The sequence below is a fragment of the Teleopsis dalmanni genome, chromosome 1, assembly GCF_002237135.1.
Source record: "Teleopsis dalmanni isolate 2A chromosome 1, ASM223713v2, whole genome shotgun sequence".
Lineage (NCBI taxonomy): Eukaryota > Metazoa > Arthropoda > Insecta > Diptera > Diopsidae > Teleopsis > Teleopsis dalmanni.
The window spans coordinates 210,750,304-210,776,115 of NC_051846.1; the positions used below are offsets into that span (position 1 = coordinate 210,750,304).

Genomic DNA, 25,812 nt, shown 5'->3' on the forward strand with positions numbered 1-25,812 from the left:
TAAACATAATAGTAATAAGAGGGCCTTAGTTGTCAATGTAACCCTAAAGCGATTTTACTTTTAACAAAGAGTGTAAATATAATATGAACACTGCATTATTCATGCTCTCGGGTAACACTGATTGTTTTGATTTCTTTAGCAAAAAATTTGCAAAGGAGACACTTCTGCTCAGTTGCGTATCGAACACACGTTGTTGATGTTGTAATTTATTTTCTCTGTTAGATATCATAAAAGCATTGTTGCTTACAAATAGCGGGTTAAATAAAGTTATCTTTCTGGTACAATTTAAAGTGTCTTCATATTGAGCAAAACATAAAACAACGGGACAACGAATGTAAGTAAAAATGAAAATATGTTTACAGATGTAAAAAACGTTTTAAAATTGTAACATAAACTAAATGCCCTTTAATGCTTTGTTATTGTTTTGCCATAGTTGCGAGTACTTTTATATGCCTTCTGACAAAATAACTATTTTACATATTTTCTCAATATTTCGTCATTTGCACTAAAAGTTTGCGTCACGTTTATATATTATAAAATTTATATTGAATTGTACTAAATAAGATCAATAAAAATTTTAAATTTAACCGTACCCTCTCTCATTCTCTAGCGATCAAAATTCTTAATACAAATTTATATTTCTTTGTTATGTTTTTCTCTTGGGTATTGCTGTTTTTGTTGTTGCACTGATAGCAGCTACATACATAAATACGTAGAACTTTCAACACAATATTTAAATGCCAACACAGTTGTTGTAAGCTTTTTGCTTTGTCTTAACAAGAGAACGTAGTAGTAAATGTTTGTAATAAAAAAGAAATGAGTGTCAATAAAAATGCTATTAGATTAAAATGTTCGCTTAGCAGTTATTATTCTGGTTTGCCCTAATGTCGGTATTATCAATATTTACATTTGTTTATTTATATTGAGCCGTCGTCGTCGTCGTCGCCGCCGTTGTCGCTCATCTCTCCATAGTGCTTGACATACTTGCATATTAAACTGACCAAAATTAAACTTTGCTCGTACACAAGCCACAAGTCACAACAAAGAGCTTTCCCTCATTTAGCTTTCGTCAAATTCGCACTGAAATTGTGCAAGTCCAAAATCATTTTTAAAACGTTTGTAGTTCCTACAAGTGCAAGACGCTCATTTGTATTGTTGCTGTTAATAAATTGTTGTATTCAAAAGTGAATTTTTAAGATTGAAATACATTAAAATGAAGAGAAAATTATTGCTTGCAAATAAAAAATTTTTGTGTAATTTAGTGATGGTAATTAATACAAATTTTGTTATTGCAATGTACAATTAAAATAAACTTTTACAAACTGAAAATTGAAAACTGCAAGTAAACAAGGTGAAGAGTAATTGTGGGAAGAGTCAGCTGATTTTAAAAATATTGAATGACTGTTTTTGTTTTGATTAAGTCATTGTTTATATTGATAAAATTTGAGAAAAATTATGAAAAACAATTTCTTTAGAAATAAAAATAATTTTTCTAGTAAATTATTTCGCTTCGTATGTATGTATATATGAATTAACCCAGATGACCTAATTAACAAGAAATAGCAACAAGTAAATTATACTAAAATGTCAGTAAAAGCTGTTTCTGTTGTGAAATTAGTTGCAATACATAACTGTAGCTGTAAACACCGAAAGCTATTCGTCATTCAATTAATGACAGTTTAAGCGGCAATGTATGACTAGTTGCTTTTAGTCGCCATTCTGTCTGCCACCAATAATATTTCAGTTTCATTTACCTTTTCGCTAAAGAAATGTCAAAGTGGAAGTGGAAGTAGAAGTGAATTTGCTTTTCGTACTTCACTACCGGTAGTATGTGTATTATTGCACTTTTTAATAATTAAATATCAAAATAAACGTAAATATATTGTTTAATAGACATTAAAACTAACGAAGTTATTGTGCATAACTGAAAAATAAAAATAAGAAATACCATTTTAAAAGCGCAGCTTCGCTTTTCTGAGCAATTGAAACCCCTGTCTTACATTGTTTACTTGCAGTTCGGCCGGCATTAGTGAGTGTTTCAATTTCAAAACGTTTATAAAAAAATTATATGTTTAAATAATAAAAATAATTATTTTCAATTCCAGTTAATTTGTTGAGTGGAAATTCACAAGAATTTATTAAGTGAAATTTACAGAAACGAATTTTAATTAAAAAAGCAAACAAATAATATTTTGTATTGCTTAAGAAATTATTTCGTAATAACATATTTGTCGTTGCGAAAAAGGAATAATTAAGTATATATACACAAATAGTAATCACATTCACAGCTATTGCTTTTATGAAAATTGAAAATTACAATATTCTCACTAAAATGTATTAAAAATAAATCAAAACTCAAACAAAGATTTCTATGTAAAAAGTACTAAAAATAATTTCGCTGACGTCACGCCACTTTAAACAGAAAAACACATAGCAGTGTCAACATTTTATAAAGAAAGAAAAATTAAACGAAAAATTAAGTAAAACTACCAAAAAAAATTTTTTTTTAAAAAAAGGTGAAATATATGTATATGAGACACTAAAAGTGTTAAACTAAAATTACGTAAAATCGTATTTGTGTTTAATTATTTGTGTTACTTTGTGAAAAGGTTCAAATTCCATAAAGAAACGCGTAATATGTACAAATTTCAACAACTGAAGCCACAAAAATCAACAACAAAACAACAACAAAAACTATCGCAACTTCAGTTTAATTGCAACGCTAAGAAGCACAAAGGCGTCTATTTAAAATTATACACATCGGCAACAATAAATGTTGTGTGCAATTTATACGCTGTCGATATAGAAGAGGAGAGAAGGCAACGATATCAGCTGCAACTACAACAACAACAACTACTATTACTACTACAAAAACAACAATTCAACTTGACTTTGATCTTCAATTTGCTATTCTATTTGCATATTTTCCAGCTAAACTTCTTCACTTTCGATAAAGGCGAACGTGCACATTTGCGTTTCGATAACGACTTTAGGAATTTTATCGATTACACGTAGCCAACGATTAACTTTACCTACAATCAAAATAAACCAATAACAGTAATAACAATTTATTACAATAACAAGTGTAAAATTACACTGAAATGAATATTAATAGTCCGATTTTTGTACCCCATTTGCCGCCACCAGCAGCAATGCATATTGTTAAGAGTTCCAGTATTAATATTTCCACATTTCCTAACAAAGAATGCAAAAATAATTTCGGCTCATCACCACCACTTTCTCATATGGGTGATTGGAATTACATGTTAAACTCTAATATGAATGCTGCAAATATGTCTCATTTAAATATGCATTTCTATCAGCAACAAATGCTCAATGTGAGAAACCAACAACTACATCATTTCAATAGGCAATACAATAATATATTCCAACAGCAACGAACTTTTTTCAATTCAAATTATCAGATCCAACAATTGGTAAATATGTCATTTATACCACAGCAACATTTTCAGCGGCAATCACTACAGAAACCTCAACAACACCACCAACAACAACAACAACAACAAGATGTTCACTACAAGCAACAACAAAATGCAAAACATAAATTGCAACAGCAACATCAACATCAGCAACAAAAAACCAAACTTGCATCAACGAAACCTTGTGAGCGAACTGCAAAATCTATCAAAAAAATGTCAAAACCATTAAAAACATCCTCAACTTTATCAACGCCAATGAAAACATCTGCAACTGCAACTGCGACTATTGCAGGAACGACAAAGACGGTATTGACGTCTGTAGAAACGGAAATGCAAACAATGAAATGTAAGTCTCTATGCGTTTTATTGTAATTGTGATGTGTCTAATTAGCTTTTGTATATGATTGAATATATACATATATGTTATTATAATGTAACACATTCATATGTTACAATATATAATTGATATATAAAATATTGAAAATATTTCATAAATATCGCAAAATTCACAATAAAATAAGGAAATTAAAGAAATATTTATAAATTAGTCATTTCCGAAACAATTCTTATCAAAAAATTCTTCCTTTTTGCATATAAATTGAAACTTTCCAGCGATATATCATATATTATAGTTTCTTCACTTCAAAATATAATATTTCGAATTCCGAATATGATAGTTATATTGATAGTACCAATTATATGGAATTTTGTAAATAATAGAAAATAATGGTTATACGTGATATTCCGCGGCTATGTTTCTGTGTTTATTCTTACAGAACTTAATTGTATATGAGGTGTGTATATGTTATTAGTATGTAAAATATGTACTCTTTAACTGATGTTTAAATAAAATACCGACTAAGCAAATACGAGTACATTGATCATTACTTCAGGAAAGGCTGCTGGACAATAACAAATTTTGTTCAGTACCTTTTACTGAAATTCACTAACACATTTTCTGATAGGATATTCAACGGGTCACCATGGTCTGTGTTATCACTTTAACAAAATGGGTCTGTCCAAAGAGAAAGCCAGGAGGAGGTCACTGTGTCGAGAATTACTCTCCCCTTCTGACATTAGGTGGTCCTCAATGGCCGACATTCTGGCTTTCATTTAGAAGGCGGAATGTCATCTGTTCGATTAGGGTCTGTTGCAGCACAAAATATCATCATGGTCGCAGTGCTCCGTTCCATTGGGAGCTGGTACCCCGGTTATTCCTATTCTTATACTACTACTTGTATTATCTGATTTCACTATATTATAACTGGTATATAAAAGTATATATAGCTCCTTCTGTGGATCCTAAGAGTGGATCTCTGGTGGATGCTATGTTTGAATTTAAAATTTATTGGTTTGTGGACCCAGATATTTACACATTTAAAGTATAAATAAAATAATGGATATAAATGATCTATTTATAAAAATGAAACCATATATTTTTATTAAATTCTTTTCGACTTATGTGACATTTTTTTTTTAATTTAATGTTTAAAATATACACTTGGTTTTGAAAAATAAGAAGCGTTTAAATAAAAAGTAATGCAAACAGAATTTATTTTTCAAACCCAACTGAGTTCATTTGAATTAAAAATATAAACAAATATTTAAATGTAATTGTTCTTAAAAAAACAATTATTTTAAATAAAAAATAAATGGTTTTTTAAACGATTTTTTTGAAACGTTTTGTTCTAAGTGAGCGTTTATTTTTGCCTTTCAGTATTTAAATAATTACTCAGTGAACAATTGAAATTGAAACATTGAAGCACGTATGATGAATGCATGTGAAAGTAATAAAATAAATAAAAGAGTAGAAAAGCGCATTCATATCAGAGTGCTTTAGCATGTTGGGGAGGTTAAAGCACGACAATGAACTTGCTAACGGAAAGGTTGTTTTCGAGGTTAGGTACCTCAACAACAAATAAAGCAAAAGAAAGAAAAATTGAATAATAAAACAAAGTATAAACATAATAAACGGCACAGTCTGTAGATATGTGAAAATGCGAGTGCACTTAAAAGATAAACAATTCAAAATATAAGAGCAAAAAATGAAGAAATGAAAAAAAACAAAACAAAATAAAAAACAAAGGGAAATTGAAATTTGCAAAAACAAAATATTTACAAGTTTAGAACATTCAAAAATCAACAACACAAGGAAAGCATAGGTTCATTGCACTGACGCCGACAGAACTTTGACTAGAGCTTTTTGTTTTTTGGTTAAAAGCTCCTATTGTTGAATAAAATATGAGTTTTTATCGACGACAATTGATAAATTTGTATAGAATAAACAACAACAATATACTGCGGCGTATTTAACGCCTTAAACCGGTATTAATAATTAACAAATAAATAAATGCTTATTAAATTTAGGTAAAAATAAATACGGATAAAAATTCATTTTAGTAAATATTTAGATGCGAATAATAATATTGAACTTTTCTGAATTATTGACTTAAGTGACTGCGCCGCAGTAAATAGGTTAAAACGCACTTAAATTAATTTCACATTTTCTTGCCTAGTAAAAACCATAAGTGGGTAAGCCGTAAAATAATTATTAAAGAAAATTTCGCTTTATATGCAAAAAAAACAATTGCGAAAAGAAATTTTTCCCAAAGCTATTAGGTTTTTTTCTCCCTTTCTAAGGTCAGGATTCGTTCCCGGTAAAAAAAAAACAAACACATTTTAAAGAAATGTGTCCATTTTATTTTTTGTTTACATTTTGCGCGCACGCATCTCTGCTTGAATGATCCCCCTACCGCTTGCTCACTGCAGCTTTTTATTTGCTTTGCTTTGCAGACAAAATATTTCACACCCTCAAAGCTTATCAAAATAGTTTTGTTTTGTCTACAATTCCATCCGTCGTGAGGTGTTTGAACTTGCAAAGTTGGGAAATTTTTTTGTTTGTTTGATGTGTGCTCCAAAGTATTGTGGAAAATAGGTCATCGAACGTTTGCGCATTTGTGCGAAATAGTTTGTTATGACTGTCTGATAAGTTCATCCATTGATAGATAAACTGTGTCTGTGTCTGGAGAAAATACATAAAAGTAAAAACATATGTTAAATGCGCTAGCTAATTAAGGAATAAGGAATAATTGGCGTTACATATTGAAAAATAAAATCAAATTTAAAATTATTAAAAGTTTATTTATATCAAATTTAAGCTCTATCAAAATATTAATCTGATTATGCGATAAAGTTCATTGAATACTAACCTTAAATTAAATGGAATTTATTTATTTTTTTTACACATTTTGCCTTGTTTGTATTTTATATAATTTTAATTGTTGGCCTACAAAATGTTGTTTACAGTTATTAAAAATTTCTCTTTTTATCTTTTCGCTTTTTTTCTATTTTCATTCTACTTATTTCTACAACAATATATAGTATGTGTATTTATAATTACATGCAAATTCATATGAAATTAGCGTAGGTCAGTTTAGATTTAGGGCAAACTCATTTCTTATCGGAATAAAGCCACGTACTATTCCAAGCAAATGGAGCAGACATATATAATTCACACATAGTATATCTGTATTATACATGCATACATATGTATATAAAGTACAGAATAAATGGTGATTAACATGTAGACTTACAAAAAATGACAAGCATATTGGTTCTTTGGACATTTAATAAAATAAAATTGTTGGAATTACATTTTGTACAAGGACAGTTTTTAGAATTTTAATAATCATTTAATTAAATCTTAATTGATGTAATCATGTTAAACGACAGCACTGAAACTCATTATTATCTTTATGTATATATATATATACAGTATTTACTTATAATTTGCAATAGTAATTATACAAGTTGAAATCAATAAAAAGTTACTTATAATCTAATAATCCCATATTATTATTGAAGCTTGCAGTTTTTCTAACAGCTTGAACGTGATTCTGATTATGATTAGAATGATTATAAAGTTTGAGTATTAAAATAAAAAATTTTAAATAATAATCTGTATATATATCACAGACATTTTCAAAGAATATTTTCCTAATCATAAACGCTTTACTAGACACAGCTAAAGATAGGAGTTTACAATTAGTTCTTACATATAAGTACCGAAGATCTTTAAAAGCACTTTATTCATATATGTATATGTATAAGCAAATTACAAAGATTTTTTTACTTTTTCAATATAAAAATGTAAACAAGTATTGCGGAGATAAATTATATTATACATAGGAATACATTGTAAATAAAAGAGGTAAAGGTAAAAAAAAATACCTTAATTTTTGCAAAATTAAAGTTTTATTATTTTATTTTTTATGACCATATACTGTTTTTATCCAATCCTTTTACACATTTAAGGTAGTACTGCATAAAAATTTATTAAGATACAATACAACCTTCATATTTAATGAGTGCACATCTTAAATTTATTAAATGATTTTAATATATGATCATACAGGCGGGCTTATCCTAAAAAATTTAAGTAATCAAATGAATCATTAAACATCAAAAAGGTGAAGTTAGCTTGGTGCATATCAACAGCTTAATATTTGGCATATATATAAAAAGGTATATCCAAATAAATATATATTTGTAATATATATACATATATTGATTTCTTTAACTCCTAGAAGGAGCATAGGGCCGCAACAAAGATCTTCCACTCGGTGCGATTGTTCGCTAGTAACTTTAACTCTCTCCAACTTTTCCGCGTGTTTAACTTTTCCATATTAATTTGCCTTCTCCAAGTGTGTGCAGGTCTGCCCCTTCTTCTGCTACCTATCGGGTTCCACTCAATCGCCATTCTTGTGGTGTCACCAGTCGGTCTAACTAAAGTGTGACCGACCCAGTCCCATTTGCGTTACAAATGATATTTAAATCTCTGATTACGTAAATACAGCATTGAAGAAGTCTCTCTCGTGAAGTCTCTCTCTTTTTATTTACTTAGATAATGCCAATCATACTCTGAAGAAAACCCTTAACCATGTGGTTGGCAATGTAACCTAAATGGTTTTATTTTTCCTGGGAAAATTTGCTTGGGTTGCTATTCTTAAGAATGGTGAAGCTTTGAATGGAGCGTTGGGTTTGTTGCACCGTTGGAGCGTTGGTTGACGAGTACCTTCAGTACTTTTTTGCGGAAAATGCTTGTTATGCATTGGAGGGAGTTGGTTTCTCATTGCTATAATGAATATTATTTTACTTGAAAGAAATTTCTGAATGCTCTTATTCCATAGAATACTTATAAAGTGCTGTTGAACCCATGAGTGCAGTGCATATTAAAAATATATCATATACTTATTTTTAAATCAATTGATTTTTCCTAAGATGTTATGTAGTGTTTATATTTATTGTTTATTATAACTTTTTTTATTTTACTTTCTTAATGAAAAATAATAGACATACATTAGACCGAAAAGCTTTCGGAAATTCTCATTTAAAATTCGCGCGCTGTATATTTTCCGATATTTTAAGTTTATGTAGTTTGGCAGCACTGTCCTTAATTACTATGCCAAAAATGAGCGCGATCTGTCAGACAGTTCGTTTACGGCAGCTGTTGAAACCAGTTCACCTCAGTAGGGCGTTGCGAAAAAAACAATGGAAAAAAATATTGAACAAAGAGTTTGCATCAAATTTTGTGTTTCGAACGAAATTTCGTGTGCAGAATCGTTGCGAATGCTACAAAAGGCTTATGGGGAATCAGTTTTATCGAAAACTCAAGTTTATGAGTGGTACAAAGCCTTCCAGGACGGTCGTACGACCGTCGAAGACATTTCGCAACGCACTACTGAGGTGAACTGGTTTCAACAGCTGCCGTAAACGAACTGTCTGACAGATCGAGCTCATTTTTGGCATAGTAATTAAGGACAGTGCTGCCAAACTACATAAACTTAAAATATCGAAAAATATACAGCGCGCGAATTTTAAATGAGAATTTCCGAAAACTTTTCAGTCTTAATGTATATAGCCATTAATATATATTAAGAATAATACATAATAATTAGCGAGGAGAAAATAATCGCTAAAAGTAATTAATAATAAACATCACTATCATTTGCGTAACAGTTCAAGAGCATTTCCGACCATTACGAATCCGTAGTTCAAGAATAATTGCAAATATTTATCACATTTGAAGGCAACGAAAAGCAACAATGAAATAAATATGAAATTTTGCGAAATTAATAAAATTATAATATATTTACGTAAGGAAATGCATGTAGATTGACGATATTTTGCTAAATTACATCAATTGTAACGCATTCGGTTTTTATTGAAACTTTTTCGAATTTTAATTTGATTTGCTTAATTTGCCCAATAAAAGATAAATATTTAAGCATTTTATGTACTCTGCCAGACAAAATGTCTGTCTATATGTCTGTCCATCACATCGCACTTTCCTTCAACTCTTCGAACGGGTATGCATACAATGCGCTCTGATGTCTGCATCCCCTTCATCTGCACTTCAGGTTATTGTACGTTTTCAAAGTCAAAAACATTCCGGCAGATACATTTTTTTTGTATCCGCAATTGCATGCGCAATTTCTTTAAATACTTATATTTTAGTTCTTTGTCGTTATTTTGCATTTATATTATTTATTGCTAAGTTTATTTAATTTTCTCTTTGCGGCTTCTGTATATAGTTTGTATTGCCGTACCGCTTAATTGTTATCAAAAGGAAAGTAGTTTCAAATGCGATATGGGTGGAAACTAATTGAAGTAGGAAATGGCGCCTATTCTTATTGAAGAGTTAAATTTGTTTATAAAAATAAGAATATTCTCGCTCTGGGCCCTACTGTATCAACACTTGTCACTTTACACTTAACAGCAAAAGTGTAAAGTGAAATAGTGGACCTCCCTGATTGTTTCAATATTAATATGTTTAATTACTTTAGTCATTGTTTATATTTAATTAATGATTTATTTACTTTTTAATATTTGGTACGGATTTCCTTATTACACATCTTTTATTTTTGAAAATTTTGCAATCAGTTTTGAGAACCAGGAAAATGAATAAACATGAACAAACACACACATTTCGTCAGATACTTTTTCACAATCGCACACCTGCTGGATTACAATAAATTTTTTATTTCTGATTTCTGATTTTGCTGTTATCAGGAAGTGTTGTTCACTTATCTTTTTAATAAATGGTTAACGATGGCTTTTGTCGGTTCGGTTCGGTTCCGTTTATTTTTACTTTGCATTAAATTACGTTAAGTGTATTTAATTTAATTTACGTATATAAATAAGCCTTCATAAATAAATATGCTTTAAATAAATATTTATTATTTGTTTATATATATATATATATATATATATATATATATATATATAATATAAATATATATGTATGTAAATATTTATTCATGTTTAACCGTTTAACCGTGAAATTATGCATATAATTTAGTTGCCTTTGTTCTGTTTGTAAATACAGGATATGAAAAATTTACAATGCAAATATAATTCAGAAATACAAAATTCAAAAATTGTCGACAATATAATTTCATAATTAAAAAAACATAAAATTTATTTTAATATAGAATCTCAATTTAAAATATATTTGTTTATTAATGCCCTTTAAAATGTTCATATGTTTTTCTTATTAATTTTACTAAATTTATAAATTGTTTATATTAACTACTCTACATAAGAGTTAGAAATTGTATGACCTCCAAAAAAGATAAAACTGTCATGGGTCTAAAATGCTAGAGAGGTATAAGAATAGGTGTGCTTATGTTAGGAATAAGATGGTTCCATTTTTTAACTTTACCGTTGATTTACCTAATTGTTGTCAGTAAATATATAGTTGCTCAATTGCAGTTCTATTCCAAATCACGTCGTTCACCCTTTTCTTGCCCAAGTATATACGCAAATTTCAACTCCTTTGATTTATGGCTCCACCACGTCAAGGTAGTGGCAGTATACCTTCTTTCTCACTTTGAAATAATATAAAGTAGGCATATTACGTTCCACATCACACCCAATAAAATATAAAATATAATGAAGTATAAAATATTTAATTTAAAAAAGTGAACTAAGTTTAAAAATCCAATTTTTATTTTTAGACTTACCATACAGCTGCTTTAAGTAATAACAAATATCTATCATCTGTGTTAATTGCCAATTTTAATTAATGAATTTTTATAATATCTATATAGAATTATTTTTAAACAATAATCTGTAAAACTATTTTATTTATAGTTCTTTGTATTTATTATTATTATTTATTTAACTGATAATATTTTTTTTTTCGTTTTTAGGTAAGTCATCGTTAAAATTTTCAAATATTGTATATCTATTGGGTTGGTAAGAAATTACTATATTTATAATAATATATATAATAAAGTCATCATTTAATTTCTTCTCAAAAAATGTATATAGAAAGAAAACTGCTTTTGTTTTTATTTAATGCCTATCTGTCATTTCCCATATCAAAGCTTCAATTAATTTTTTCATTATGTGTACTATAATTATTGTTTTAGACAAACCTTAAATGAATTTGCATTTCATAGATAACATTATTATACAAAAATAAACTATAGTGATTAATAAATAAAAACTTTATAAAAAAGTAACATTTTTTAGTTCAAAGTGTTATATATTCTATTCAGTGAAATAAAATTCAAATTAGTCAATAGCACAAGTCAAGATATTCTAAAGAATTTCTAAAGTCGTAATTAAATTCCTCGAATTATAAACAATAATTACTGACGCTACGATTTGCAAAAAATAAAATAAAAATAAAATAAAAACAAAAAATATTTTATGAGCATTTATAAATAAACTACGCAAATTGAAAGATATTCAAAAAGATACAAATAAATTTTTTTTTCACAAGTCAACCATAAGATTACAAAATGTTTTCATTAAAAAATCACTAATTCGCTTTGGCAACTTCTCTTTCAATAATTGATAAAGTGTTGGCGATTGCAACAGAACTTAAATTGCCTGAAAGATAGATACCCGCAACATATAATAATTATCTGGGAAATTTAATTATTAATTTTGCATAAAGGGCGCGATAGGAAGTATGGGTTACGTAGTGGCTGTCACGTCAATGTACGCTTCAAGTTCAAGATACAAATTTACGATATTTACGATATTAACGATAGCAAACGCTGTTCACTGTTCACTGCTCCGTACTTTATTCGTATACACAATTTCCACACTCATTGCCAATGGGGAAAAGACGCCAATACCAAGCACATTGACATTAGCCAAGTGTGCAGAAATAAAAATTCAATGAACTTTTTTTTTTGTTTTTGATTTTTTTGATTTCGTCATATGTTTCTGAACGTCCGACCACAAAGAACTCGAAAGTAGTTGTCGGTGTCATTTCTTTTTCTGGTGCAACAAACCCAATTTCGTGGAAATTTCTATTACAAAACTCAAGTTCGTAGTTTGTTTCGTAAGAATTAATTATGTTTATTTCAGTTGGCATTAGAGTGAATTTTCTTGGAGAAATTATAATGTAATAATGTAAAGCTTAGAATATATATATATAATCCAACTCATCAGTAAGAGTCTTTATATATTCAAAATTATTTCTTCAGATTTTGAGTCGACAAGATTACCCGTATTAAAGATCTATGTATATTATTTTAACCTAAAATATATAATAATTTAATTTAATTATTATATATTCAAAATATATTCAAAAAGTCTTTATATATTCAAAATTGTTCTATTAGATTTTAAGTGAACTAAACCACCGGTGTTAAAGAACTATGTATTACATATGCTTAAAATGTAATATTGTCATATAATTCAAATGCCTAACATTATTAGGAAACCAACGTGTAAACCTTAAAAATTTATGTCTTTTCTTTTCTCTCAATATCTTTAAAATAGATTTTGGATATATGACACATTAACTAGCATATCTGTTTCAGGAAACTATTATTTTAGATGGAAATCATCTATAGAATGAACTATTTTAATTCTTTCGATCTCAGCAATGTGTGAAAATCTTTAAAATTATCTTAGGGAGCTGTAAACTTCAACATCCAGCAATTTACGTCTACTGCTTAACATGAGATGTTTCCACTTTTCTTCATTTCTAATTTCTGAACTGTCATCACTTCTTATTATAGGTGATCTCCATTTTCTGTTACTATTATTCACCGTGGTATCCGTTTTATTGCTCTGAACTGTGAGCTGTACCAACCAATTGTCTTTTACTAATCTTTTCATAATGCCGGTCAATTTTGTTACCTCTCTCCTTATTTGTTATTTGTTATTTGTTCCTGATGATTTTCAAAATTGATCTTTTATTGCTGTTTGAATTACTTGCAACTCATGAAAGTTGTAGTGGATAAGAGTACATCTTTTTGTTATTGGGCTACAGGTGGCCAATATATATATTTAGGGATACATTTAAAGAATTGTTATACCATTTCCATTTTTGTCCCTCAGTTAAAAGTTTCGTAACAAAAATTTCTATAATTATTTAAAAAAATGTTTAAAATGTCTCTAGAAAATTGTTCAGATAGTAGGCGCACTAAAACCCCACCAATTGTTTGCTTTATTTTCTTCTATTTTACAGACGAAATTTTAGAGGTGCAGATTGTATAAAAAAATACAATATTTTGTTTAAAATAAATATTTATATTTAAAATTTTTGTTTCAAATTATTTTTAAATGTCTACATTATTTCCCTTTGGTTCTGAAAGGGTTAATCATTTTCTAAATTATTTTAATGAAAGTTTATAGTCACTTTTTCTTCACAGCTACTAACTTTTTATTACAAAACTTTCACTCATTTATGTGCTTGCACTCATTAAGCTTTGTGAAGAAATCAAAAGAAAATAGTGCTTAAAGCTCATTTCTATTGGTCACTAATTCTCACTAACTCAAAATCAACAAGTGTGAAATATTATAAATTCTCTTTTACATTTTCAATTGCAAATTTAAATAAAATTATTATTTGATTTAAAAAAATTAGAAACAAATAAATTATAAATTTTTAAAATCAATTAAACATTAAATATTTTAAATCTAATATTAATAATATAAATAATATTTATTTTGATATTATAAATCTATTTATTTAACTGCAAAATCAAAAAAGTATCAAACTAAATATATTAAAATGTCAACGAAATTTAATTAAAACTATATTAATATCTCTTAACGTCACAATTTGGACTTTAATACATATGATTATAATTCGCAAGAATTAAAACTTAATCATCACGTTCTTCTTACTACAAGCTCACTTAAACGCGTATCTATTAGGTTTTCTATCTGAGTTACTAAGCAATATTGTGCGCCACTTCAAACAGTTGGAAACAAAACAAAGCATTCGCACTTATTTACAGGCACATTAGATTACTCTGCTTTTGCAGCCTTGTTCTTGAGGTCGATAGAATTATAAAAAAAGAGAACTCTTCGAGTACGGGAGCGAAAATTTACACAATTTATAAAGACTTAATTTATTTTTTTTATACATTATTTCTTTTTAAGTTGCAGTTGTTGGAAATTTAACAAGATTTGTCGTCGTCATTCTGCTTCGTATTTGTCATAATCGCTTTTATAAGAAACACAAACAATTTGCATGGGAAACTTTGCTTGGGGAATACCTCCACGTGGATTAAATAATTAGTAGTTTAAATAAGTATTTTGTAGTAGTTTAAGTATTGCAGGTTTTTATATATGGACCGGTTTATAAAACAAAAATATTTATAAATTATTTAAGATACATTGTGAGAGATTGTTGGGAAAAAATGTATTAGACTTGTTTTCTGGTTTCTCAGAACTTCTTCAGATTCCTTTTAAAAATATTATTTTTCAAAGAATATTTTTTTTTCATACGTTTTTTAATGATTAATTTATATACCTGTGTATAATATTTAGTCATTATCTACCGCTATTGCATCTATTCTACAATATATTTTCTATTTTATATTCTTGTTTTTATAATATTATTTCCTAAAATATTTTTGTAGTTTTATAGAAAAACTTAATTAAATTTTATCATTAAACGAAAAAATTTTTTACTTATTGATATTGAACTAAGTATTATCTATAATATATATCTTTACCATTTTTTTAAATACTATTCATGAACTATAGGCTTAGCCACTAAGAGTGTCTCCGAAGTAATATTTTATAATTGAAATAGTGCCCTTGAGTATTATATGTAATTGTTTTATATATAATATATAATCGCTGTAGAACAAATTCTTTAAGGGGTACGAAACAATTCGTGAATAGTTCCTAATTGTGTGCTATTGTACCCAGCACATCGGCTGTTCTGATGAATGTTATTTTACTTTCATATGACAACTTAATGAATTAAACCGAATCCGCGTTGTAGAAGAAAGTATTTATTAATTAATTTTAATAGATTAAAAAAAAAATTAATGCAAATATCCATCCAAACATTAGAAAATATTTCTGCAAAGGTAATTCTTCCCAATATTACTTATTCAATATACATAAATGAATTAAATAATTATATATAAGTAATATTCGAAAACATATAGCCAAAGAATAAGTCTGAAATAAAAACACAAATCTACATATTTAAACAGTATTTATACTCTGAATTACAAAAATAAGCAAAAAATATATTTATAATAAATAATAAAACATGTGCATCTGAAGAGCAACCACACACCAGGGGATCTCAGTGAATAGTTACCATGTGGGGGTCAGTCAATTCATACACACATTTCATATTCGTATATTTCTATTTGAGTATGTAAGAGCTTATTTGAGCGACAAGAGCACAATGAAATTGCAAAATTAACTCGAAACACAAACAATATCTTCGAATTTCGAACAACGTGCCGGAATCAAACTGGTTTCTTTCTCTGCATGTACGAATATTTTTAGCATATACCCTACGTAAAAGCCGTACTGAGTAATCAGTTTGTTATTGTACGTTGGTCGTGTAAGTTGTTAATTAAGTAAGATTCGAGTCGAGTCGAGTTGAGTATAAATTCGATGTAAAAATTTCATCTACAAAAAGAAATTAAAATTGTAATTGAAATTGAAAGTAGGAGTGAATTATAATTTTGCAAATATTTTTGAGTTGAAAAAATAAGTTTATATTTTGGTATAGATTAATACGGAACACAAGTGTTTTTTTATATAGTTTCGCAAACGAATCTATAATATAATTTTGTTTATAATTTTATTTGAAAAATTATTTTATGACGTTCTGACAAAGTGGGTGTCAGGAAAATATAAATAAAAGTTGCGCTAAAATTATATAAATGTATAAAAAACAAAATATATATACATTTAAACTAAAATTAAAAATTTCACACACTACAAAGTTGATATAGAAAAAAAATTTAAAAAAATAATATTTAAAAATATTAGTAATTTTTTAATGTCAATTAATTTTAATTATTTTTCACAATTATTTGAATGTTTATATGTGAAAATTCCAGTAACTAATTGTATGTAAATATGCATAACAAAATTTAACTTATTTGCAAATATAAATAAATAAAAGAACGAATAAATCAAAGTTTCGTTTTAATATGGCTTTGTTTGCAATCACAATTATAAATAAATCAGAAATCGAAGTTATGCCGAACTTAACTATTTACAAGCACAACAAAAATTTTCTAATAGCGCAAGATAGTGCAGAAAACGTGACAATTGCACATATTATGTATGCCGTATAAAACCCACCAGCAGCGAATAAAAAGCTAAAGAAAAAGTGAAAAGCGCGCGTATAAAGGACAAAGAATAAAATAAACTTGCAAATGTTAATTTATAACACTCTCCGTATAGAGTTTGTACGAACAACAAATAACATATAACAGGACATAATAAAGAAAGAGATCGAAAGAAGAAAACTAATAAAGTAAATTCTTCTGTTGCACTTTAAAACAACAACAACACTTGCCAGACACAACAGTGCATACACAGCAGTGTTGCGAAAATAAACACTCCACTTAGCTGGCTTGAGTCTTCTTCTTTCTCTACGTGTTCATTCAAAAAGTTTGAGTTTTCTGTTATTATTTAACAAAAAAAAAAGTGAATATTTTTTTTTTTTTTTGATTAAAATTTCTAACGAACATAAATTAAAAAATTATTTGTGCAAAAACTAATACACATATTCATATTTTTTTTTTATAAAATATTGTTAATTTTGCACATCATTCCCATATATTCTTTATAAAAGTTTTCGGTTAGAATTGTTTGAATATATTTTTAATTAAAAACGAATTAATTAATTTTGTGCCGGCACAAAATACGCTAAGTAAATCGTTACAAATTTTATTAAAATGGATTACTTCACAACTTTGGATTACACCTCATTGGGGTTAGTCGCCGCGCCAATAGTGGCAATCACCTTCATTGGATATATATTGTGGAACTGGACAGAAAAAAGTGAGTTCATTAAATAATTAAAAAAAAATATGAAATTCTCTTAAATTTAAATTAAAAAAAAAAATTTTATGTTTACCAATTTTAAAAATTCTTATTCATGCCCCAGCATTAAAAAGTTTGCAATAATCATAACAACTCAGCAAAATATATTATTTATTAATTTTTTCTGTTTTTGCTTATACTAAATTAGATCGCGACAAAGTTCACTTTATAAAATGACGTATTAGAAATGAATTAGGCTATTTTATACATTTATAGTAAATTTCATTAAAAGTTGTTATTAGGATTAGTCATTTACCTTAAGAGAACAAAAAATAAATATAAATTCTTTGATGAAACACTTTTATATGGATTATCTTAACTAACAGTCAACTATCATCATCATTTTTAACTACAAAACCCAGTGTAAATTATGGGTTCCCTTATAGTATTTTTTGAATCTTTAGTTAGTTAATGGCCTTAATTTTATAATTCCGCATATTCTAGATACTTAAATGCAATTCTGTTCCTTTACATTGATATTTTAGTACGCATCTGTTCGTACGAATTCGAGGACCTGCCTAACGCAGTTTGTTTATTGTGAATATTATAAATAGAGTTTATTTCTTTCACATATAACATATGACTTTCCAGTAAATAAGAGTAATGCGACCTTAACAGATAATTTATCGTGCTTATATGATTTTTGTCCTTAAACGAACAAAAATTATTCTGCCAGAATATCTTTTCAAAGTATCTTTGTTTGGCCACAACGGAGTCAAAAGTCCGTTGTTGAGGTTGGAAGATTCATTTGTTCAATTTTCTAAGTTTGGTTATAACCACCTACTTACCATTCCTTTATTTTGTTGTCTTATTTATTAAATTTATTGAGAAAGGTATTTAGAAGGCCGCTTTTCTTATGATGTTTTTCATTTCATTTTATAATTTATCTAAATAGAATCTAGCAAAAAACCATGAAACTTTTTCTTTCTTTTTCAATGGCAACTTTCCATTTCTCATCACATGAAATCAACTGAAATTATTTCATATCACAACGTCTACAAAGTCTGTAAGTGCATAAAAACAGAAGATACCGGTTTTACGGGTCCCTGAAAATTATACGCACTAATTTTTACTTTCGCTCTTAAAGCTCATACTACAAGATTTAGTATTTTTCCATATGAAAAAAAAAATTATATTTCGTGCTTTTTTAATAAACAAGCTAGATAGATATTTATTATAAAATCTAAATAAAAAGTGAATTTGTGTGTAGAAGTGAAAAAAAACTAATAAAATTAAATAAATTAACATTTCATATAAATGATTTCACACATTTTTTTTCTTTCTAAAAAATAAATGTAGCAATTATAAACGAAATTCGTGCACATATCAAATTTAACTATTTTCAGTTAAAATATTTGTTTAATGAAAAATGAAACAAAACGACGAGAGTAGATACTGAAATTATAATTGAACATTTTTTATAGATTGTTAATATAATATATTTTTGAATTTTTTTCAAGTATTCACTCAAATAGGTGTATTTACCGTAGCTATTGTTTTGGAACACGTGACTTTATTCAAATCAAACGATTGCAATTTGTGCAAAATAAAAAATTATTGTCACTAATTGCTTTTATTATTAACTAAATTAAAATATTTTAACAGTAGAATCACTTTGATTTATGATTTCGCACGTTTGACAATTTTTTAAAAATACTACAAATTGTTTTCAATTTGTTGAACTTTTTTCATTAGGAAATATAATTGCCATAATGTTTTTAATAATTTTATAAACTTCTAAATAATATTTTTGGGAAGTACAAAAGTTTCTTAAAAAAAGTTCATAGTCGTGATAAATTTTAATTTATAATTACTATATTATTTTTATGTGTTAATTGTCAAGATATATTTGGTGGTTTATTATTTATTATTACTGCTTTACTGATATTAAAAACTTTTTTTTACTGTAATTTAAATGATTGGTAATTAAGAAAAAATTTATTTTGCCCCTACAATCACACTAAACAAAAAATATAAATTAAATATATAATTTGACCTTAAAGTTACTTAACTTCTACTTTGTACGTAAAAAAATATTTAATATAATTTTGTTTCAAAGCCGGTGCCTTTGTTTAAATATTTTTGTTTACAAACATTTTGTCTTTAAATAATTTTATTTATAAAAATTAAACGACCACCCTGCCATGCTTTGCCTGCCTTTACGTCTTCAAATTGCAAGCTGCATTACCCAACAATCATAAAAATCACCTTTTAAGCGTGTTATTTATAATTATTTTTATTGCATATTAGTATTATATATACATTTACGTATATGTATATACATTGTGACCGAAAAGTTTTCGGAGGTTCTCATTTAAAATTCGCGCGCTGTATATTTTTCGATATTTTAAGTTTATGAGTTCGCCAGCACTGTCCTTAATTACATGCCAAAAATGAGCGCCATCTGTCAGAAGTTCGTTTACGGCAGCTGTTGAAACCAGTTCACCTCAGTAGTGCGTTGCGAAAAAAACAATGGAAAAAAATATTGAACAAAGAGTTTGCATCAAATTTTGTTTTTCGAACGAAATTTCGTGTGCAGAATCGTTGCGAATGCTACAAAAGGCTTATGGGGAATCAGTTTTATCGAAAACTCAAGTTTATGAGTGGTACAAAGCCTTTCAGGACTGTCGTACGACCGTCGAAGACATGCCGCGTTCTGGACGACCTTCGACCTCTACCACCGACGAAAACATTGAAAAGGCAAAGGAAATCGTGTTCAAAAATCCTCATGTGAGTGTTAGAGAGATAGCACGAGAGCTAGGCATCGGTCGTGAGAGCTATCCGCCGTAAACGGCCAATTGTGGAAGGATAATTCATGGATTTTTCACGATATGCTCCCTCACCGAGCCAACATTATCAACGATTTTAAGGCCAAAAATTCAATAAATACCATCGAACAGCCACCGTATTCACCTGATCTTGCACCGTGTGACTTTTTCCTGTTTCCCAAACTCAAATTACCACTCAGAGGAACGCGTTTTGAATCCATATAAGACGTAAAACAGAATTCGCAGAGGGAACTCAAAGCCATACCGGAAAGCGCCTATAAAAAAATGTTTTGATGATTGGAAGAAACGTTGGCATTTGTGTATCGCTTCTAATGGAGCATATTGAAGGAGATAAAATAAATATTGATGAAGATTAAGAATTTTGCGTTTTATTTAAAATTTCCGGAAGCTTTTCGGTCACAATGTATATAGAAATGTGAAAAGAGTACAAAAAATTTTAATAACTGCTGATAAGACCATCGATACTTCCATAGAGCAGTGCCATTTATTTATTTTGCAATACTTAAGTGATTATTTTTTGCGTAGTAAAATTAATTTCTTTTTAAGTATATATAATTAAAAAATTTTATATATTTTTTAATTTACTAATACAATTACATTAGAAATTATAAACAATTTCTTCATATTGCTTACATTTATGTTTGAAAAATTGTTCTAATATTTAAAAAAAAATTTTTTTTTGTCAACTTAAGTATTATTGTATCTAGAATTTTTAAAAGGCTTAAGTTTTGTTATTTTTTTTTTTTGTGTTAGATTAATAGATAAATAACTATAATAATGCCATTTTACACACAACAAACACTCAATTCGCTGATATACATTTTTAAGGTCTTTATCAAGTATATAAGAGATATTACTTTGATATTGTGTAGCACATTTGTGTGAAAAAAAATTGTGCCAATTTTTTTCTTTTAAATTTTTTAATCTTTTTGATACGTCAAAAAATGTATGACTTTTGTGCTGAGATTTTGTGTTCTATTCTACTTGATAAAGTAAAATGTGAGTAATAAGCAAGCATGTGCGAAAAAATCTATTATTAATAATAGAGACAAGGACTACTGGTATCTAGCAGTTTGCAGTTAGCAGTTAGCAGCTAGCAGCTAGCAAACTTCAATTATTTTCGCATATAAGACAATATATAGCGCAATTTTATTTAGTATATTTTTTTTTTGTATATTGTCTTATTTTATTTCGTTAACTGTGCCAATAACAAATGTGTTGAAGTAATCATTATCTTACAAAATAATATAAATTTCATAAATACTAATAGTTATAAATTTTATGAATCAACTGTATACGAAATGACTTGAGTAACGATGAAATAATCACCAACATAGCTTACTAATTTTGAATAGACAGATGGAAGATGTGTTGAGGATCTGTCATCTAATAGATGAAAAAAAAATAGTTGAGAAATGTAAAAACCATTGATTGTGTAGTTGTAATAAAACAGCTGAATTCTTATTGGAATGGTATACATATTTTAAAAGGAGCCCCCAACAGCGAGAAGGGATCAAGTTGTTATATGATTTCATTGAACAAAAATTCGGTCGTTCATGTTTAAAGTATTCTATTCTCATAGTTAATTTGATTGAAGTTGAGGTAAAATTATAAAAAAGCATAGGATCAACGGGAACTTATATATAATACTTTCATTTTCTTTTCATTTCTAATCCAGAGTCGGTAAAAGGACTTCTTACTAGACGGCGTGTTTATCAATTAGACAATGTGCTGAAAAGACAGGAACTAATGCAGTTTAGCGAAAAACAATCACAAGACCAAGTTACTTTGTTGTGATCTGACCATATCATACGTTTGGTATGATTGCTCTTCGGTTCACATTGGGGCAGACATTAAAATTGCTTAAAAAGCTGCCGACATACAGTGTAATTGATGTTATAGAATTTCATGTGTAACTTTTGGTCAACTTATTTGTGTTCTATAGTTGTTAGATATAACCTTTACAATAATTTTGTTTTTTTGTGAAGAAAAACTAATATTTTTGATTTCTCAATCTCTCAATTTGCTTTATATGTATCTTCAATCTTTATTATAAAATATTTAGTTAATAATATATATATATATAATATCGCTTAATATATTTTAATATTTGGCACAATATAAAAATATTTAGTTTTTTGTTTGTATTTAGTTTTGAATCTGTGTTTTGTTTTGTTTAATTTTATTTATGTTGGGGGTCATTTAATATATAAATTATAAACTTATTTCTGTTACGATAATGTTTTCAATTTGCAGTTTTTGACACTAATTTTTTTGTTATGTTAATAAAAAGTCTGCAAAATTGGTCACTTAAATAATATTTCAAATGCAAATTATATGCAAAGAAGTAAAAATATTAGTTTTATTTGACATTTAAAGTTTTTCTTAGAAATAAATTATATAAAATATATATAAATATGTATATAAAATATATGCAAAAAAAAAAAAAAATTACAATAGAAAAACTAAATAGTGAGGAAAAAATTAAAATCTTTGGATTTTTGTTTTATTTTTATTTTATAAGCAAAATAATTTGCGAACCAAACAATTCAAATGCAAATTTTGTTACTTTCTACGAATGATAAAAATCTTTGAAATGAAAAAAATTGCAATATTTAAAATATAAAATCGTTTCAACAAAAGCGTCTTTTTTGTGTTTATTGCAAATTACAATACATTTTAGCATTTATATTATAATGTAAATTGATGTTATTGTTTCTATTTAAAAAATTTTTTTAAATATTTTTGCCACTATAACGTCTATTACAGAGGTCATGAAGATATTGTGTTTATTATTGTTTTCAATACTATTATTATATTATATAAATTTTTTCAATGAATTGCTTGCTTACTTTAAAAAAAAAAATATTTTTTTTATGCGTTTAGAGAATAAATACTAGATATAATATATAATACTAGAGATATATATTATATATACTTTTCCTTTTTCGCATAAAAATAATTGGTAATGAGAAAAATATTTTGACTACTTCTTCTATACTAGAGTTCTTGCGAGGAATGTAATATCAAAACACCAAAAAATCGCTAATTAAGACACATGGAAGTTATCTAATGGCCTGCCATTGCAACCAATCAATCAACCAACTTCAAACCTATATTTCTAATATAGTTTGATAAGATGAAAAGTAGATTAATATAATACGTTAGATTGGATTTTAAATAGGCCACGTTTTTATTATAAGCTAGTTACAGAAGATGAAAAGCAGATTCATATTATATAATAAAGAGGAGTCCAAAGGTGACTGACGATCCAGTATCGTTTTCAGTTATTGTAGGAGTTTCGCTATTTATAAGGAAGACAGAGCATGCTGGCTACACCAGTAAAGGCTAAATAAATATTTATTATTAATTGGCAAAAAAGTGAGCTTAGTTGTTAGATATTAAAAAAAATTACTGAAATTTTTTTTTGATAAATGCTAAGAAAGGAAGTTATTTGCTAGAGATTTGAATTATTTATATTTACTCTGATTTTTTTCTGAAAAAAATCTGTATTTAAAAGTCACAAATAATTTCAGACAATTGATTATAAAAATGTGAAGTTATAACCTATTGGCCTCTTTAAACAGATCTCCATTCAATGTAACAGCTTTGAGTCACAAGTTTTAACTGTGACATGATTCAGCAATGTTCGGCGGCCAAATTCAATTGCCAATATACAAAAACGTGCTTAGTCACATGTGAGCCAGCCTTAGTATATATTCAATCTTGCAAACTCTGTTGAAGAAAGAAGCGCCAAAGTACACTGCGGCGCCGCTTGAAAACACTGAAACCACTGAAAACTTGTTTAATTGTGTAATTCGTTATTATAAATATAATGTGCCTCCTCGTCTCGTAAGCCTTTTTTATGTATCTAACTACTCGATTTTGTGTATCTTGGCAACAGATAAAATTTTGCAAAACGAAAAACATGTGCTCAGTAACTACCAAAATCCAAAGGCAAACAGAGACGTGCCTCACCATTTCCGGGTTTAAACCACATTTGTATTTTTTTTAATTTTTCTGATTATCATTTCTGTATGATTGTGTGATTAAAAAGGAGTTTAGCACTTGACCAAAATAAGATATATATATATGTATATGAAATATAAAAACATAATTGTTTAATTGGAACTATATTTGCGAAAATTTTTATTTATTTTTTCGTATATTTTTCGCATTTAATTTTTGCAATTTTATTTTGAAAAATTTTTTACTTGCTTGAAATTTATGCCATAAGTTAGCCAAAACGTTACCACAAAAGAAAGTGGGTTTCTTTTAACTTCATATAAATTACAACACCACAACCACATTCACCTCACCGCAATTTACAATATGTATGGATATATATGCATGTATATCTATCTGTCCAACATTCATTAAGTTATAAAAAGTATCTACAAATCCACACAATATAGATATTTTTCATTTGCTATTTTCTGGGTCTTCGCGACTGCCATTTCATTTGTGTTTTAAATTTTTTATTTACTTTTATGTGTCTTATGAGTATTTTTAGGTTTTGTCAATATTTAATTCAAATTTTATTGTTTTATTTATTTATTTTTTTTTGCTTATGCATATCTTTATCTGGCTTGAAAAGGTCATATTTTGTTATTTTGGACCTTTCTCAACAAAAAAGAAAGTGTGTGACGTCTGTGATTATGTAAAATTGTGAAATAGCACTTTTTTCTTTTGTTAAGTCTTCATTTTGATAATATTTTTATTGGTGTATGTAAAAGAGAAACGAGTGAAGATAGCTGGAGTGTGGCTGACTGACCAGTGGCTGTTATGTGGTAGATTATCTTTTAATTAATGTCAATTTTATTTAAATTATGACATGACGATTTTATATAACACAACTATAAAAACGTTAATTTATAGAAATAAAATAAATAGGTCATTAACTGAATATTTCTTTCTGATGGAATAATCGGTATATATATTAGTATAACAAAATATTTAATTTTGCGCCTATAATATTAAGACAAGAAAAAAAAAAGAAAATTTGGCAATTTTTAAAATTCCATTCCAAGTCAATATTTAATTAATAAATTCAAAGTAAATACTGTACGACCTTGGTTGGCTGGCTATATTGCAAACATAGAATTTGTTACTGTAGATACTAGATACACGCTTCTTGCTTTAGCATGAATATATTAGGTTCGTTCTGAGTTTATAAAATAAACAGAAGAAAAATTCATATGTAGCTACATACATATATCTACATATACCGCACA

General features: G+C 27.6%; 1 protein-coding gene across 3 annotated transcripts in view; it reads left to right on the forward strand.

Annotated features, from left to right (window-relative positions):
- The window catches only part of LOC119671728 (general transcriptional corepressor trfA), a 64,494-nt gene that overhangs the window by 5,849 nt on the left and 32,833 nt on the right, over window positions 1-25,812 (forward strand). Inside the window, exons 1-2 of one of the 3 annotated variants that reach the window (XM_038082486.1) lie at window positions 163-334; window positions 2,106-3,786. The exons of 1 other annotated variant lie outside the window; for it this stretch is intronic. In XM_038082486.1, coding sequence (XP_037938414.1) covers window positions 3,102-3,786 — 685 coding nt within the window. In that variant the 5' untranslated portion in view covers window positions 163-334; window positions 2,106-3,101. Of the gene's footprint in view, window positions 1-162; window positions 335-2,105; window positions 3,787-17,535; window positions 17,748-25,812 lie in introns of those variants that run through there. One more of the 3 variants, XM_038082488.1, reaches the window with a different exon arrangement.